This window comes from Vicugna pacos, chromosome 14, assembly GCF_048564905.1.
Source record: "Vicugna pacos chromosome 14, VicPac4, whole genome shotgun sequence".
Classification (NCBI taxonomy): Eukaryota; Metazoa; Chordata; class Mammalia; order Artiodactyla; family Camelidae; genus Vicugna; species Vicugna pacos.
Genome location: NC_133000.1, coordinates 44037397 through 44055824, shown reverse-complemented (window position 1 = coordinate 44055824; position 18428 = coordinate 44037397). Strand labels below are relative to the sequence as shown.

Sequence of the window (18428 nt, the reverse complement as noted above, 5' to 3'; positions counted from 1 at the left end):
TGCGAGTAAATGTACAATATCAGAGTTGCATAAAGGAATCGGAGACTCTAATTTGTTTGTATATGTGTTATACTAAGTACATGGACTATTAGATGAAAAATCAGAATTTGAATGACCTCGTTTTTGATTTATTCTTTTAAGGTTTGACAGCAGCAGCTGCAGCCGCCGCCGCTGCCACCAATGCAGCTATCGCTGAAGCAATGAAGGTGAAAAAAATCAAATTAGAAGCTATGAGCAACTATCATGCCAGTAATAACCAACACGGAGCAGACTCTGAAAATGGGGACATGAATTCAAGTGTCGGTAAGTTTTATGGTCACTGAAACCCACCACGATCATGGTGCTACTAAATAACTTTCTTTTGCAGAGCAAAACTGTTGGCTACACATTCAAGAAGTTGGTGCTTTTAGCTATAAGAACAGTGTACATTTTGAAGAAACCATTTAGCCTCTTGAACAACACACACTCTGAATAAATAACTTACCATGTTATTTTAAAATATAGGATTAGCTTTATATCTGCAACTTCTACTATAAAAATTCAGTTAACTCTTTCATAATACAAATAAGTTTTAATAGTCGGAATTCTAATATATTTTTATAGGTCAGGTGTCAGAAGAATATTTACAAACAAAACCATACACTTTTTTATTCTTAATGTTATTAAATGAGAAGTTTACCTTAGCAGCAAAACATATAAACTTAATCTTTTCATTTGCTGCCAAGAATAAGAATTATGCTGATAATTAATTCTTTCCATATACATCAATTACCAATTTCTTTTAGTTTAAAAATGCAACTTTTAATTTTTTAATTTGATCTTTCTCTTTCTGGAGGTATGGAGAGGGGGAAAGTTAATAGTCACTATTTAAACCAAAAGGAACATCTTACTCCTTGCAGAATTCATTGGGGTAATTTGCTTTGTCAAACACAACTTCAGATATGGATTAAATTTTATTGATATCTTTAGCATCTATGTGTTGATCTATGTGTTGGTGAAATAAAACATTTTGTTATGCCACTGCACTATATTATTTTCCTTTGAAATGTAGAAATCATGCTCCAAATATAATTTAACGAGAGAAATTTGGAATCTACAAGACATGCACAAGATGCTATATCCAACTGTGTGTTCATGAGGGACACAATCATTTATGGCAGTTCAAATAGATTTTTTTTTCTATGCAGCATTTTAACAGATTAACTTCTTTAGATAATCAGCAGTTTTTTACTTCCACTCCATTGACATCCAGGTAAGAAAGTATGAAGAAATACCGCGGGCTTTGGTGATAATCATTTTCTTAACAGTTCCATGGACTCACATGCTAGATGTGAATAACACAGGAGGAAGTAATATTAAAACATACACACAAAACACAAAGTATCACCACTTCAGTGATGACAGAGAGAAGCTGCAGTGTGAAAAGAGAAACAGAACTTTTCGGGGGAACTAGACAAGAGAAATAGAAAAGGAGCAGTACCCGCTGGCTTGATTTGAGAGGATTGCAAAGAAGGTGGTAGCAATTCTTAGAAGGCTGAAAAGATGTGGAAGACAGCCAAAAGGCATGACTCAAAAACTGAAAGGGGCTGAGAGAAACATCGCGGCTTGCGTCTGATGTACTTCTATTGAGAAGATGGAGGGCAGTGGATTGTTTAGATCATAGTTTACACATATAAATTGAGACTTTTAAAAGTTGACAACAGTATTGAAGTAAAAGGAAAGAACTGCAGTTCTCTTTTTAGAGCTATTGAGTACATATTATTTTAAAATAGTAGTCTTTTACCTTGGCCTATAAAACAGAGCCAACTAGGACACTTCAAAAACAAAGTAATTGGCCACTCTACATTATAGTTATAATTCCAAAACATAATTTGGATTGTTTTCAAAATTTTAGAAGACTAAGCCTTTAATGCAGGCTGTTGTTGATAGTTGTGTAGTGAGGAGGGATTTTTAAATTAGGCAATTTAGTAGCATTTAGAGCAAAATATATTAAAATGTGATACCTCTGTTCAAATTTCCTGAGCAGCAGAGCAGAAGTAGACTATGGGGAAACCAATAGACATAAGATAGTGAGAACATAGCTCATAATTAAACATTTGCATACATTTAATATTAGATATTATAGAATAACATTTGCCTTCTGACCAAATTGTAGCTTACCCATCATTATTTGGGTACCTAGGTGATCATAATGGCTTACACAAGAAACAATTTGAGTTTTTCTTTTGTGTTTTAGTTGGAAGAAATCACTTTTCTTCCATTAAGGTGTGTACTTGCTGGTTTATATTGCTTTTTATTTTTGACACTCAATATCCAGTTTGAACCAGAAACGATTTTTTTTTAAATTTTCCTAAAGGGTCTTAATGTTTTGAGATGGTGTTATCATTAGTGCCAGGGCTAGTCCCTAAGGCATGTAGATTGTGTGTATTGCATGCCTGCTGCTGATTTGGGGGAAAAGTGTTATCACTGTCATTTTTATTCTATTCTCACATACTGCTGTCTTCTAAGAATTGGTGATTTATCACCCTTCCAGAGTGCACCTTCTTCTTTATCTAGAGATCAGAGAGAGTTTGGGGGAGGGAGGGGGTGGAGTGGGGGGGCTAGAGGGCAATGGTGGGGGCTGGGGGTTGGGGCTGCATAGATCACAACAGCTGCTGAATTGAGCCTTTGCTTTAAGTGGACCCCAGTCTTCTCTGGTTCTGAGGACACTGCCTGCCTCTAGGTAAGTGTTCAGTAACTCCTAGTTCTGTGACGTTGGATAGTTAAGTGAACTTTCTGAGCCTCAAGGCCACATCTGATAAAATGGCATGAGCAATAGTATCTACATCATGAGAATGAAAGGAAATTATAGTTGTCAAGTGTTTACCGTTTTGTCCTTTACAATCTCTGTTGCATTTTTTTGGTCACCCGTAAGGTCAGTCGTTCTGGTATTGCTTTTGCTATCATTATTTCTCCAAATTTGCCCTCTGGAAAATTGCCTTCTTCCTCTTTTTGCAGCCACCACTGCTTCCTCCTCTGTTCTCCTGCTCCCTCTGCTAGGTACTATCTGTTGAGCTGTAGGCCTATGAGGAAACTTGGGGGCAGCTGTTACATCATTTGGATTCTGTTGTATGTTTGATTATAGCCTATTCTAGGAACACGGAAATAATCCTAAACCAGTCTCAGCACTGAAGGGGCGTCCAGTCTTGTGGGCTGGGTGGCTAGCTCTGCAGACAGTCGTAACAGGATGTGGTGGGTCCCCCAGGAACCTCAGTTAGCACGAGGTGCTTAGGAAGTGGTATGGAAGGCTGTGAAGTCCAGGAGGAATCCCAGGAATCTCCAAAGCCTTATGTTTCAGAATGCAGACGTACTGCTCTCATGAATCTATCAATTGGCCCTTTGAAGTGGTGAAACCCCTCAGAGAGATGCTGCTTAACTGATGTATTGTTACCGCTAAGCCCTGCCCAAATCCAGTGAGGTTTTTGCAGTCAATTCAGGATTCTTTTTTCTTGTGCTCACCTAGCTCAGAGTTCTGTTAAACATTTCAGGCTTCTGTATGTAGAAACACTGTTTTTTGTTTTTGTTGTTTTCTTTTCCCAACTTGGTTGTAAATAAATCTTTATTGTCTCTAGAAAATAGATTTTGCATTTGCTTGGTTTGGTTTAATTTGGCTTGGTGTGGTGAAGGGATATTTTTATTATCGATGACGCTTTCCAGTTCTTAGTATGAATGGTAAAAATTAGCCAGAAAAAAAGGTGTTTCAAGAGACCTATGACACTGACAAATAATTATTTTATATCCCAATTTTACGTGATAACCTTGAGCTCACATCTTTCCAACAGAATGATCACTTTAGGAAGAAGTGAGGACTTCAGAATAGACCCAAGTGAGGCATCAGCACACTGAGTAAAATATATGGCCATGTCGCCATTCTCCCTCATCCACAATCAATTGGATTCTTTTAGTTTAATATTTACTTGCTAAGATGAGATGCTAGTCTGCATGGTGATAAACAGTCTGCTCCTGGCATCTGAAGGTGACCTGTCAGTTCATATGGACAAATCTCCTGCTTACTGAAATGTACAAAATAAATCATTAAAGCAGGCAGGTGCTCATTCCCAGATTTAAATCACCATAGATTTATGATTTGAATTAATGCTTCATTTGGCCATAGAAATAGATGCTGAGACAAATGATATGCACTGGTTGGGGTTTCCATACTGTAGCCATCCTGATATTGATTACTGAGATGTCTTTGCAATCTCTTGTTTATATCAAGTACTATCTTGTGACAGGTTGGCTGATATGAGCTACATTGCAGATAAGAAGGAAAAATGTCCTGGATTCTCTTTAGTGGCAACACTATCCACAACATACAGGCCAGATAAATTGCTATTTTTTTGCTTTAAGGACTGATCTACATAACCAGCTTAAAAAAATGCTGCTTGGAAATTGGGGCTGGGATATTGGAAAGGCAGAATTTAAAACCGGTGAAACCAAGGTCAATTCCATAGTTGCTCTGTAGCTGTGTTTTATCTGCTTATCTTTTTTTTTTTTTTTTTTTGGCATCATGCACATTCTTTAGGCTACTAAATTAGTCACAATCGATTTAATCTAAATAAAGGAAACTTAATTTTGCTTCTGGTTTTTAGATGCTATATAAATATTGACATAGTGAGCATCTTGTAATAGTTTCTCTGTTATTTAAATACTTGCTAAACCTAATATCTTACCCCCTTAACTAATAACAACAGAGGAAACAACCCTTTAAAGATAAATACATTAAATATTATTCCCAAGTGCAAGAGTCTGTGGACTATAAATTACCAAGAGGCAGGAAAAGACTGCATTTTTACTTCTCTTAACATTTTATTTAAGGAAAACACTATGTACACAGTTTAAAGAATACTCGGAGGATTTAAGAGGGACCTTTGCCACTCGCTAATATCTGACTCATAGAACTGGTAAACAGCTATCAACAATAGTAGATTGCTTGCTTAGTAGGAAATGAGTTCATATCTATTCAAAATGTGATCTCAAAACAGATGTCCCAAGAAAATCTTATTGTTTAAACTATAGTCATAACCCCCGAACTGCTGTTATTTCTTTAAGGAAGTGATCTTAAGACTTCAGAATTTCTCTTTCTGAACACCGCGGAATGTGGGCAAGAATACATTGGTGTAGTGGTCCCCAAACCTGAATGCATTTCACATGCCTGAGATGTGGGGTTCTTTTTCATTTTTCTCAAACTTGCAAGAGTTACAAGGATATAGGAGTTTCAAGCAAAAACAGGGGCTTGAGTTTGGGACTAAAGAGCTGTGTCTTCAGTGGTATTCCGTACTCCTCGCTTCTGTCCACCAACCAACAAAATAAACAATGGGAAAAAAAAAAAAAAGCCAGGCAGATAGGGAGATAAAATTATCTTCCCAGACTGACCATCTCCTTATCTTTTTTTTTAAACCATGCCCAAAGAAATAAAATAGTTTACGTTGTAGTCATTTCCTTTCTTCTCTCTCACATGTCTATTTGGAAGGAAAAAATCGTTTTATGATTTCAGGGAAAAGTCTCAGAGACCTTGAGAAAGCAAATAAAAGGGAACTGAGAACAGGCCACCAAACAGCGCTCTGGAGTTGCACACTGGATTCTCTGCCTTGGCAATGTTAATGAACCTCAAATCCTTCCTATAATTAGATGAGGGAATAGCTTATATTTTCAAACAGATGATGCTGCTATAATGAAACGATTGACAGGGAATTTAAGTGTGTCTACAGTAGTCATTTGGTTTCTGTTATATTAAAAAAAAGTTTAAAAAGAAGATTGGCTTTAGACATAGGTCCTGGGAGAGGTAGTAATTTACATAGCGTGCGATGACAGGTGTCTTTGTGTCGTAAGGAAATAAAATGGAAGACTAGAGAGATGATGGGCAGGTATAGCAATTTTTTGGGGAGGGGGTGTCCTGTGCTCATTCTGCTTAGGTTCTTTAAAAGGGGCCGAGACTCGAGAGATGGATCCGGATTGAGTGCACAGCTGTAACTGCTGATGAGCTAATTGCTCCTTATCTCTCAGCCCCATTCATCTTCATTTTTTACCAATTACTGAGAATTATCTGTGTTCTCAGTTGGATATGAGAGTTAATCCTTTTTGGTTAAGCTGGCAGTACTGTGAGCAGATTCCAAATCGGAGGGTGAAAAAGCCAAAGCAAGCTTGCTCTAAAAATGTCTCTAGTTCAATTACAGTATCACTGATTCATAAGAAATTTGCCATTGTTTAACAGATTAAATGTGGAAAGTTTTTTTTTTTTAACTTTCTTAACATTTCTTGGCCTAACAATGATGATTAAGATCCTTCTTCCTGTCTGATGAGTTAATTTAACAATATTAACAGGCAGGGTGTTGTAAACATGGAAACACACAAGACTATCCTAAAAGGTTAAAAAAAAAATTCTGACACACAAAATGAGAAATATTTTAGAACTGATAGCTGTCAATTTATATATAAACACTTTTAATCTATGCCTTTGCTCTGTGTGGCTTCACATATAGTGAGGAAAGTATGTCCAAACATAAACCTTTTCACAGATGTCACATTAGTAGAATTTTAATGGAAGGACCATATAAGCATCTCCTAAAAGTGTAGGAACTGCCATGGTTTGTAATTCAGTTGATTGTGAAGAAGCCATATGGGTCACATCATTTCCTATGCAAAAGATGTCTTCATACCCTGACATTGCACACAAAATTGCTCACTCCAACACTAAAAAAAAAAGTAGTAAGCAATTCTTTCGTAAATTTCAATGCATTTGTAAATATTCATGATTCCTGGCCTTTCTTCTTCATTGACTATTTTAAAGAAGGTAATCTAATGTGAAAATATGAAGAATAAATAGCTAATTTAAAACAAAATTATAATTTGAACAACTTGTAATATGATCAAGCAAGTCCTGGATACGTCCAAAAACTGAGATGCAGGAGCGGAGAGCAAAATGCATCAGAAGATTTAGCCTTTAGTAATAACACAGCTAATAAATAACTTAGCTACTTAGATAAGTCTCTTAATTTCTCAGATTTTGTATTTAATAAATAAAGAGTTTCATGCCCAGTTACCCTCTTCACTCTAAAATTCTTTGATTTTTGAAACCTCGTTAGAAGATAAAAGGAAAGAAGTTACTTTTCACAGTAATTACTAAAATAAAATACAAAACTGAAACAACCTAAATGTCCAAAACAGGTCATTATGTATATTGAAATACATCATTTCACATATTATGTAATCTTTACATATGATGGATACTGGTGGAAAATATCTATTTTGCATAGAAGGAGAAAAGAAGCATGTGTAGTAATAAGTGTCATTTTATTCAGTTCTTTTTCATGATTTTCTAGAAAGTGCTTGGCATCGTTTTGCGTTTTCCCTCATAACATATTTTTGATCTTCATTGTTTCTGTAAGAGAAGGAAAACATTAGGGATCATAACAGGTGACTGTGGGAAAAAAAGTCTTTCCATTTTAAAAAGAACACTTTTCTCATTTAAAAATATTTTAGCATATACTTCTGAATCCATTTCATTATGTAAATAACATCATTAGAGTTTGATCAATAACAGGTACTAGTTTCCTGTATGAATTATTAAATGTAGTGTATGGTGTAGATAAGCAGAACGCAGAGAAAATTTCCACTTTTTATGTAGTGTCTGTTTCCTTTTCACGAAAATTTTTTACATATGTGGACAGTTGGAGAACATCATTAACCCAGAGTTATTGGTTTGATTTTAATATTGCTTACTCCAGCTAATGACAGGATAATGAAGTAAACCTGATAATTCAAGCATTTCATGTTAAGAACTATAAATTGAGTGATTCCATCTGATGCTGGGTCCTTGTGTAATCATAAAACATAAAGAAATGTAAGATATGTTATACGGTAGATTCTGTCACATTCCAGGAGATGAAGTCTATTTACGACAGCCTTGGAAATACAGGATTCATCGAGGAAAGCCCTAAAAATGATATCCGTCACAACCTACATCAGCATGCTCTAATGTTTATAGAAACTTCAAAAATAAAGTATAGTGGGAGCCAGGCTTTCAGTTTAAAATAACCCCAGGCCTCATTCAATCCTTTTAAGATCAGATAACTCTTATCTTATTCATTCATATGATCCTTTATTATTTTCTTTTCTATTTTAACTTCATAGGATGGATGATATATGGTTAAAATAAATCTTACACTTTGTGTTCTTTAAATTATAATGCTTGATGATATATATTTTCAAATACCTCATGATGACCTACCATTAGAAAACACATTCTTTGAAACGTGACTGAGGGCGTTCGTGGTCCAACGTTACTGTGAACGTGAGCGCACAAGTTTCTAAGCCTGCGCTCAGTGCCCCTGTCACCAGACCTAGTGTTTCACATTTGTATGACTGTGATTCTCCTCTACATTGTCCAAATATTGCAATATTGTACAAAGCCATTTGGACGAACCATGGCATGTTAAATTGAATACAAAATGGGATAACTAAATGATAATAAGTAAATAATACAGTAGTTGACATGAATGTCTGAAAATGTCAATTCACTTAGGATGAAATAATGTGGCGCACATCATCCTGCAGGCTCTTAATACTCTCCTCCCCCCGAATGAACCTGGATCATTTGGAAGATAGGAAAAATGGAGGATTTAAATATGGTTTTCTTTAACAGCAGGTCATAATGGAAACACAGACCCTTCCATTCAGTGCTGAGAGAATTACCAGTTTGATAATGATTAGGAATGTTGTTATTAAAACAGTATGTGCAGTTCATTTTCAACAGTTTTGAATTAGAGCCTGCACTAATGAAACGGATACGGTTTCCTTCACAAAGGGCAGATCTGTTAGTTAATATCGCGGCAGCAGTGCCTCGCAGACCATGCCTTTAGCTCTATTTGTATTTCACAGCATGATAAGCAAAGAGTGTTGATTTTCAAGGATCCTGCTGATGAAAGGTAATGGCATTATTACATCTTTATCTCAAAAGCAGAACTGAGTGGTAAATGATTTTTTTTTCTCCATTGCACAAAAGATTTCTTGGTTAGAAAGCCTTTTTTTTTAAAGTTTCTTTACGTCGTTTTAGTCTTGGAAATGATACGTTATTATTTAATGTCTGCACAGCAAGCTTGAAAGCACCTAATAGCGAATGGATTGGAAGTGAAGTGCCTCCTGCTCACAGATACGGATCTTCTCAGTCACACACTGTACCAGCTGTCATCCCAGCCATACTGCTGTGATTTAATTAGTCTGTTTATGTCCTTTCTAATAATATTTCCATCTCTACGAAAGGGCAAATGAGACAGGGACTTTTTCCCTCTCTGGTTCTGCAGACTGAAGAATGTGGCCTACATCTGATATGTGGGGACACAGGATTGAATCACCATTCCTGTCACTTCAAGCTGTTGATAAATTGTTCAGCCAAGAAGTATACTTACTTCCTGGGGGTCATTTGTAAGCTGGGAGTAATAATCTGCGTAGGGACAAAGAAGACAGGATCTGGTGTATATGTGTGTGTGTGTGTGTGTGTGTATCCAGTCGTGTATGTCTGGATAGGGCAACACACACACATATACATAGACATAGATCTGTACACTTTAAAGTTAAAACAATTTATAAGAAAATATGAACTCTGCATTTTTGTCAATGCTGTGCATGTCTTTAGAGGACACATTTTAAGTCTTCTAACAATTGAGTTCATACAAAATGACATTTCGGGAATTCTCAGAAGAGCTTTTCATTTTTTGAAATGAAAATTCAAAAAAAAAAGCCGAGATTCATCTGGAATTTGACCGGTACAACTGCACAGATTGGGGTTTTTGGGAAAAAAATCTCTGGGAAAGAAATTCACACAAGATATTAGATTTCATGATACCCAGGGAAAGAAGACTTCACCATCTTCATAAAATTTAATAATGATACTTTAACTTAAACTTTTTTTCTAGGAAGTATATTTAACTGAAAAAGAAAGCTCATATTCAAAACAACCTAACTATATAGTATATAACAACACAATTATATAAGAATGTGTAAAATAATAAATATAAGAGAGAGATGCCTTTATTAAATGTAGTGTGGGGATTGATAGATGGTATTCAGGCACTATGCCATTTGAGTGATTCAAAGCTACTTCAAAACCCAGTGGCCTTGTAAACATTCTTGATTCTGCCTTAGGATTTTGTGACCTTCTAATGTTTCATGAGACAAAGACCGTATAAGAGAGATGGGCAGAGGGACAACTTCTGAAACCAATTTCAGTTTGTTTTAATTTCATTCATGTTTGGCTTAGCAAAAAAGGTCTACCTCATCTATAAATAATCTGTTAACTAGTTCTCCGTGTTTTAGTTGCTTTGGGGAAATGTTTTCTCTTTATTTGTCTATCATTTGTCTAAGGGCTGAAATTGCGTTCTAAGATTTCTGAGATCTTCTTTATGGATTATCTCGCTTTTGTTTAGATTTTTCTGTTTTTCCTCTTTCATCCTTTACAATTGGATAATCAGACTACATTTTTTGGAGTGGGACTTACTAAAACAAAGAGTATGTGGATAATATAAGCCCAATATTCATTTCATGTGAAAATATCAAGGTTAAAAAATGCTAATCTTACTAAGGTGGTCAAATTGTTTTAAGATGATTTTCTTTAGCAATCTCGGGGTCAGCCACCTAGAGTTGCAGTTTTAATGCACCCAGGCATGTATGTAGTTTATTCCTATGCTTTCCTATGCCTACCACTGTCCAATCCCAGGCCTACATCAAGAGGAAGGGTCAGGAGGGGAAGGATGCAGCTCAAGTGGTAGAGTGCAGGCTTAGCATACATACAGGAGGTCCTGGGTTCAAGTCCCAGTACCTCCACTTAATAAATAAATAAATAAAACCTAGTTACTTTTCTCCCCTCCCCTCAAAAGAGGAAAGATCAGGTTGCAGAGTCTTTTAAAATAAATATACCAAAATCAGCATCAAGGTTAGAGAATTTCCTATTTCTAATAGTAAATGGTAACATTATTTCCAATCCTTTAGATTCCTCTTCTGGATAATCTATTACCTTAGCAATTAAATAGCTAGACACACACACACACACACACACACACACACAGGCACACAGAGGTATCTGTATATTTCAGGTTCCAAGAAACTCATTAACTTGCTACTAGTATAAACTGAATTTACTAAATATATTTATTTTCTTAATGATTTTATTTTGGAAAAATGTAGAAATACTTACTTGGCTATCTTTCCACTGAGGTGTAATTTCACTGTTTCTCTACGTTTACTGTACCGTGGGCTGTAAATGTTGATGAATAAGTTATCTTGACATGAACCATTTTCATGCTTTGAAAAACCTCACCACGAAGCATTTGATGGTATTTTTTATTAATTGGATAAATGAATTGTGAGATGTGTGATTGCATGATGATGGACTCATTTAGTTGTTGCTTTTTGCTTTTACTAATCTCTGTCATATTGGATTTATAAATGGAATGGAGTGACCTTTGAAACTGTGATGGAAATGAAGAGATAAACACAACTTGAAAGGACAAACCAATTAATATCAATGTGTTTGTTACACATACATGAGGAATTTTAATCCTTTGCTCTCTACAGTGAATTTGTGATTCATTGTAAAGCAGCACACTTTCTGATAGCTAAAAACCTTATTTTTTCTTAAAAGTATATAATTTTATGTATCATAGATGTATAACACAAAATTAGCTTGTTTTTAGTGCCTGAACAGTTGACACTACCTTTAAAAGTTTTGATAATATCCCCTTTTAATAGAAATAGTTAACTATTTACACACACAAATTCAAACATACACACATATAAGGCATTCATCTACAATCGTATTATGTAGTTTTAAACAAATATATTGTAATCTTTTTTTAACATTTTTTAATTGCATTTACAATGTCAGTTTACAATGTTGTGTCAAATAATCTTGATTATAGTAAATTCTTGAATAGACCTCTCTTTTTCAAATTTAGCCTCATAACTAGTCCTCTGCCATTGTCCACAGGATACTTTCTAAAAAATCCTGATTCAGGAATCATAAATAAATCATTTATTATTTTAACCTGGTGACCTGTAGTGTTAAGAAATATTTTTCTAGATCAATAAATATAAAATAAAATCTGAATGGCCATTTATACTCTCTTTTTACCTCCCGTTTTCTTTGCCTTCCTCTTTTTTTTTTTTTTTAACATACTTGGGCTTATTTTTATAAAAACAAAAAAAGCAAGCCAGTTCTGCTGTGGTGTGAATTTTGGAACACTTGTTCATTCTATCCCCTTTTAGTAGCTTAATTATAGAATATAATCAATTTAATATACAGGTTTGAAATACTGCCATTGATGCACAACAAGGCAAAAAAGTAATACAAGCGTGACATTTTAAAACACTAGCATTAAAAGACTTTCATTTCTAATTGATTTTTAAAAGAGTTCCTTGGAAAAGTGAGCTCAGAAATGTTTATAACGGCTTTGGCAATGTTCCAAAATGTTTACCACAAAGTGTAACTGAGCAGTTTCTAACTTCTCCCATCAACTATGAAGGATATATCCCATAATTGGCTTAATCTATGTTGATATTAAAACTCCCACATAGACTTCATGTATTTTAAAGGCATGATTTCTCAAAACGGTTAGTTCAACATTAGAAACACGAGAAGTGTTTTCACTTTGGCCAATTGGAGAGAAATTGTTAAGAATAAAGTTACTGATGAGCAGAGGATATGTATCTTTTATATTTATCTGAAAAATATACATTTTCTACCCCCCTCACCTTTTTGTAATCTATTGACCTTCAAAAGTTTGTTTGGTAAAATTGACAACAAGATGATTTTTTAGGCATGTTAGTTTCATAGCCCTCCTTCTGGTTTATTACAGGTGTGAAAAACTTCCTCCAACAGCTAAAAATATTAATGGACGTGATATCCATTCTATTTTAACAAGCAAGCAGGCCAAAATACAAGTAACATTGACCACAGGCAATTACTTTAAAAGGCTACTGCTAAGTATTTCAGGAAAAATGATTCTGTAGACTAGTTGTCAGTTCCTGTATGTTTTTTTATTGATTGCTTTTGAATATATAGCCCCATTATTGAAAATGTTGCTGGTAATATCTTCTCTTTATAGTGCCGAGCCCACTTCCTGTGATTGATAAGAGATAAATATACACAGAAATGAACATAAAAGTTTATTTAGATCTCTACTTTCTAATACTAATTTTGTAGTGAGTTTTTTTTTTGAAATTATGTCATAGAGTAGTAGGCAACTTTGTAACTATTTTATTCTTCTAAGTTTTCCCTCATTCTGTGTATTTTCTAAGATGTGATTCAGTGCAATAATGTGGTATTTCAAAGTGTGATCAGCCCAAATGAGTTATTTCTTTGTAAAAATAATTTATAATTGCCTAACATCCACTTATTCCTTCAGAAATATGGAGGATTTCTTGTTTGAAATTTCCGTATCATAGAATCATACAGTGCAGGTAGTACTACATTTAGTCAATAACCTGAAATTCTGATTAATTGGATATGAATCACTAATGTTGAGAAATAAAGGTGATAAAAACAATGAATAAAAAAGAAATGAATTGATAAAAACAGATAAGGAAGTCCTTTAGTAGACAATAGTACCTAATTTGTCAGAACAATCTGATACAACTCGCATCTGAGAGATAGATTTGCAAGACAGTATTGTCCCTCAGTACCAGATTCAAGTCTGTTTTTCTCCAAATATGAGCCATAACACTGTATTAAAAACAAACATTTAAATGTCACATACTCTTGAATCACATATATATATATGAATATATACACACACATATATATATATATATATGCTTTTACACTGTTTAGAACCCAGTGCCTAATTTTTTTCCTAATGTACATTCCAACAAAACAAAGCAAGCAAAAAACCCTCAACATAGTGCAGTTGACATCATTTTTGTTTTCTTATAACCACTAGTGTCCCATTATAATAATATTTAACCACAAATTCTAAGAAACATGCATATCTGGTCTTCACGCCTGCAGCTTTTGCACTGATATATGCTAACTTCCTTTTCTGTTAATCCTCAGACTGCCTCAAACTTCGTTAGTATCCTGTAATACCAATGCTGCCCCCCAAAATAATCAGCAGAGGTGGGGGCAGAGGGAGAGCAAGAGTTAGAAACAGTGAGAGAGAGAGAGAGGTGGTGGGGGATGAGAATATTTAAGTGAAAACTGAGAAGCAACACACCTTTGTGTTTAGCACAAAATCTGGTGCCTTACTGCTTGGGTATAAAGCACGACTCCATTCTTTACTATTCTTCTCCAGACACTCAGCATCTTAGCATTTTTATATCTCAGTTTCCTCAACTGTATCAGAGGTAAAATAATTATAAATATTTCACAGGGCTCTTGGGGATTATTTGGGTTAAATTAGTTCTCAGACCACAAGGTGACACATTGTCAGCACTAAAGTTTGTTAAATCGAAAATAAAAATAACGCAGGAAAGTGCACACATACATTGTACACACACATACATGTTCCCACATATCTTCTAAAATGCTGGGAGTTTCTAGTACTTCCAGCATCTCAATATTATTTGAAACGATAGTTCCTCTTGTACATGCCTTCAACATTCCTTACTTATCTAGGCTTTTCGCTAATTGATCCTGATTCAATATTTATCCAAAGGGTTTTTTATTGATTATTTGCTGCAGTCTGAGCCTAGTGTCATGTTCAAGAAATATGCTACCAGATTGATTACCTCGCTACTTTTTTAAAAGCACATACACATAGGAAGAACAATGTTGTCAGTTATTTCACTGGCACTTCATTTTTTTTTTTTTTAGAAATCAATAAGCAGCCTGTAAACTTTTAATTGAAAAGTTTTGTCTCATTTTATGTTATCAGACAAAATACATACTCCAACTCTAAAAACAGACACTACTTTATTCAGTGCACATAAGACTTCCTTTAATTAGCCCTTAATAAGCTTGGTTTAACTGGGATTTACGGAAGAACAGTGGTCATTAACATTAGCCAGATTAAGACTGTGTTAATTACTATTGATAGATAAAATGACGTGCAAAAATGGTTTAAATTATTCTTACACTTATGAATCGAAAAGAAGTTTGAAGCTTCTAAATGGAAGCTATATTTTATTTATACTTTAAATCGAATATTGACTTCTATGCATGTTAGCATAACACAGCTAACATGTCAGCATAGGACACAGGATCTCATGGTTTAAGTTTTACAGCTTGCTTATGTTTACCATGAATAAAGGATCCTCTTAAATATATCATTTTGGATAATTTCCTAAGATTTGTGTATAGAAATTTTTACAGTTACTTTTATGATATGTGGTGTGTGATTTTAGTTAGGAACAAATACATATCTTAATTATAATTAACTTCAGGACAGTTGCTTCCTTTTTAGTAAGTGATAGATGCAAAGGATTTCTTCTATCTTGAAAGGAAGTTTTAGAATTATGACATTTATATTTTGTTGTCTTTTATTGTTTCTTGCTTCCCTTGGTGTCTATTTTCTGTATAGTATTTTGGGGTCAATAATAACTGAAGTTTGACTAGTTTTTTCCCCCTCCATGTTCTTGGGCATTATCTCAAGTGAAATATTTCTCAGGATTCTTCCAATAGTTTCTGTGTCACTTATCTCCACATCCATATTCTTGAAACTGCTCTTGTAGAACATATATATATGTAGGCTTAATATATATGTATATTTAATGCTATTGAAAGCAGGTCAAGCGCTCATGGACTCTAGACTGCTAAAACCAATGAAATGGTCCTGGTTTTCATTCTACAAAATATTATTCCAATGATCAATTTTTATAGCTAGTGTTAACATCATGTCCTCTCCTCTAAATGGTTTAGAGTACCCTCTCCCATTTAAAGATCCATAGCAAGAATTTTATTATTGTCCTAGGCAAAATGAATTGTAAATAAATACAATTTTATGCCCCCATATGGACTATGAACTTTGGTCAGTCTTCCCCAGATTTAGTTAAAAGCAACTTTTGAAAATGTTTTTAAGCCACATGCTCAATCGTAGAAAATCTGGGATCATCCTTGACATGTCTCTCTTCCCCTGTCTTGCATCTGCTTTCATATGTAATCCGTCACCATATCTGTTTATTCTTCCTCCAAACCATCCCTCAGACTCATGGTCCTCTCTACACTGCCTATGTGGCAGCCCAAGCTAGCAACCCCAAAGAGGGCCACTGCAGTGACCCCTAATTGTGCTTAGAATAAAACCCAACTTTTTTCACATGGCTTCCAAGACCCCTCATAATAAGGAAGGTGTTCCACCTCTCCTCCCCAGAATCTTTTGGGTCATTTTTCCCAGTTCTATCTTCTCTCCACACTGGCCTTCCTTCAGTCCCATAATCATATGTTTCTTCCTGTCAGGTATTCTTAATTCTGACCCGTGGCACTCTCTTCTCTTTGTTCATGATGTCCCAGGTCCTATCCATTGTCTCGTCTCTGTGTAAATGTCCTTCCCTGAATCCTCAATTTTAGTTCTCCAACTTTGCCCTCAATCCATTCCATTTCATACCACCCTTTTCTCTCTGTGGCACTTTGGAGAATTCATACTAATGTCTTCCTCTACAAATCTGTTTGCTTCATGCCCATGTAGCTCCACGAAACTACCAGCTTGCTGAGGGCACAGCTGGCTTGGCTGCACTGACTGGCATGTACTGTCCATATATGATTGTTCAATAAATACTCTGGGAGGAAAATGGTGGGATGTTGGAACGAGAAGAAGACTTGAGCTAGCATTGGATATACACACCTCTGAAACTGGACAGCGGGTAGTCGTGAGCTGGGGATGGCTCACAAGAATCAATTGTCAAATTGTCAAAAATATTTTAAGTGTATTGTTGAAAAAGTCACTATTAACATTTAAATCATATAAATTTAGAACTAAGTAAAAGCAATGGTAGTAAATGTTCAAAACTTAAAGACAAAAAAAACTCTCCTGAATGAATATTTAGTGAATGAGTGCTCAGTTAGGCGGGAGTACCTTTTTGTGAGTGTCCTTGTTACTGTGAGCTCTCTCTTTCCTCAAGGAATTCTTCTGTATTTTTACCAGTTAGAACAGTTCCTCCATTTAAGAGACCAGTTTACAATGCATTTTGTTCAATGTCAGCATTCCAGGGCTTTATTATGTTAAGTTTTTATTCTCATGTTCACATCTCCTTTTTTCTTTTCATTTAATCTGAGACATAAAATGTTAATATTGTTGGCATTTCCATTTTACAGATGAGTAAATTGAATCTCAGAGGAGATCATTTCTTGCCTGACATTTTGTGACTTTTAAGGCAGTGTAACTGAAGGTAGGGTCTGCTGTTTGGACTCCTACTTTAGTGTTCATCCCAGGTTGTTGTAATAGTTAAAAGAAGGTCCATTTAAAAAAAAAAAAACAAACATTAAATTAGAAATCCAGAAATTTGATTTCCAATTTAATTTTTCCAATACCTTTCTTAGGTGACTTTGAAGACATAATATAACCTTTATGTATCTTATTTTACTAAGTTTGGTTAATTGCAGGGCTCAGAATCAAAACCTTTCAATGGTTACATAATGCAATATCACATAAATAAGTGGTATTTTAAGTCACTCAAATCAACCTCCATATTATGGGGAGGGGAGGTGGCATAATACTATAGATATTCAGGAGCAAATTATATTAAAGCATTGAAATTTTGTGGACATAATTCACAGATTATGGATAATTTTAAAATAAAATTTGGGCTGGTATCCTATCAACTTTATTATTTATTACTAGCCATCTTTTTACCCTTGCCCAACACGTTTCCCTAAAAAATATAACAACAGAAAGATCATTTGTGACTATATCCTTGTTTAATAATTACTTTTTAATTCACCCTCCTATAGTTGTTCCTCAAATAATACGCATTCGCTACATCTGAGCCGTTTTACACGACATGTTTCTTGGATTATACTATAAACTCTTTGCGGCAGGGACCTTGTCTTTTTATATGCTCTATAAAGCACCATGCATACCTAGGGAATTTTATGAATAATAATAAAAAAAAGGAGGCAAAAAAGCTTTCATCAGCAGTGTTTTATTTTGCATGTGAATTTAGGGATGAATTCATGCTATTGTCCATATTTCTGGAGAAACAGCTCCTTATATTACAAAAGTGGACTATGAAGAATGCGTGTGGTATTAAATCTGAAAATATACATTGCTGGGATCGGAAAAATAAATGAAGCAATACAATTTGCTTTTTCCTGTCCATTATAAAAATATTGCCAAGTCTGGCATGTGGTTCATAAAATCAAACATTTTCTAACACAGCTGTGCATGAGGAAATGAAATACTGCAGGTATAAGAAACCACCTGTTTGCCAGAACAGGAGTTGCAAAAAGGATACACAGCAGAATT

General features: G+C 34.9%; 1 protein-coding gene across 1 annotated transcript in view; it reads left to right on the top strand.

Moving 5' to 3' along the window:
• Positions 1 to 18428, top strand: part of DACH1 (dachshund family transcription factor 1) — a 393411-nt gene that overhangs the window by 216012 nt on the left and 158971 nt on the right. Inside the window, exon 3 of the mRNA XM_006210279.4 lies at positions 142 to 303. Within this exon, the coding sequence (XP_006210341.2) occupies positions 142 to 303 (162 nt within the window). The remainder of the gene's footprint in view (positions 1 to 141; positions 304 to 18428) is intronic.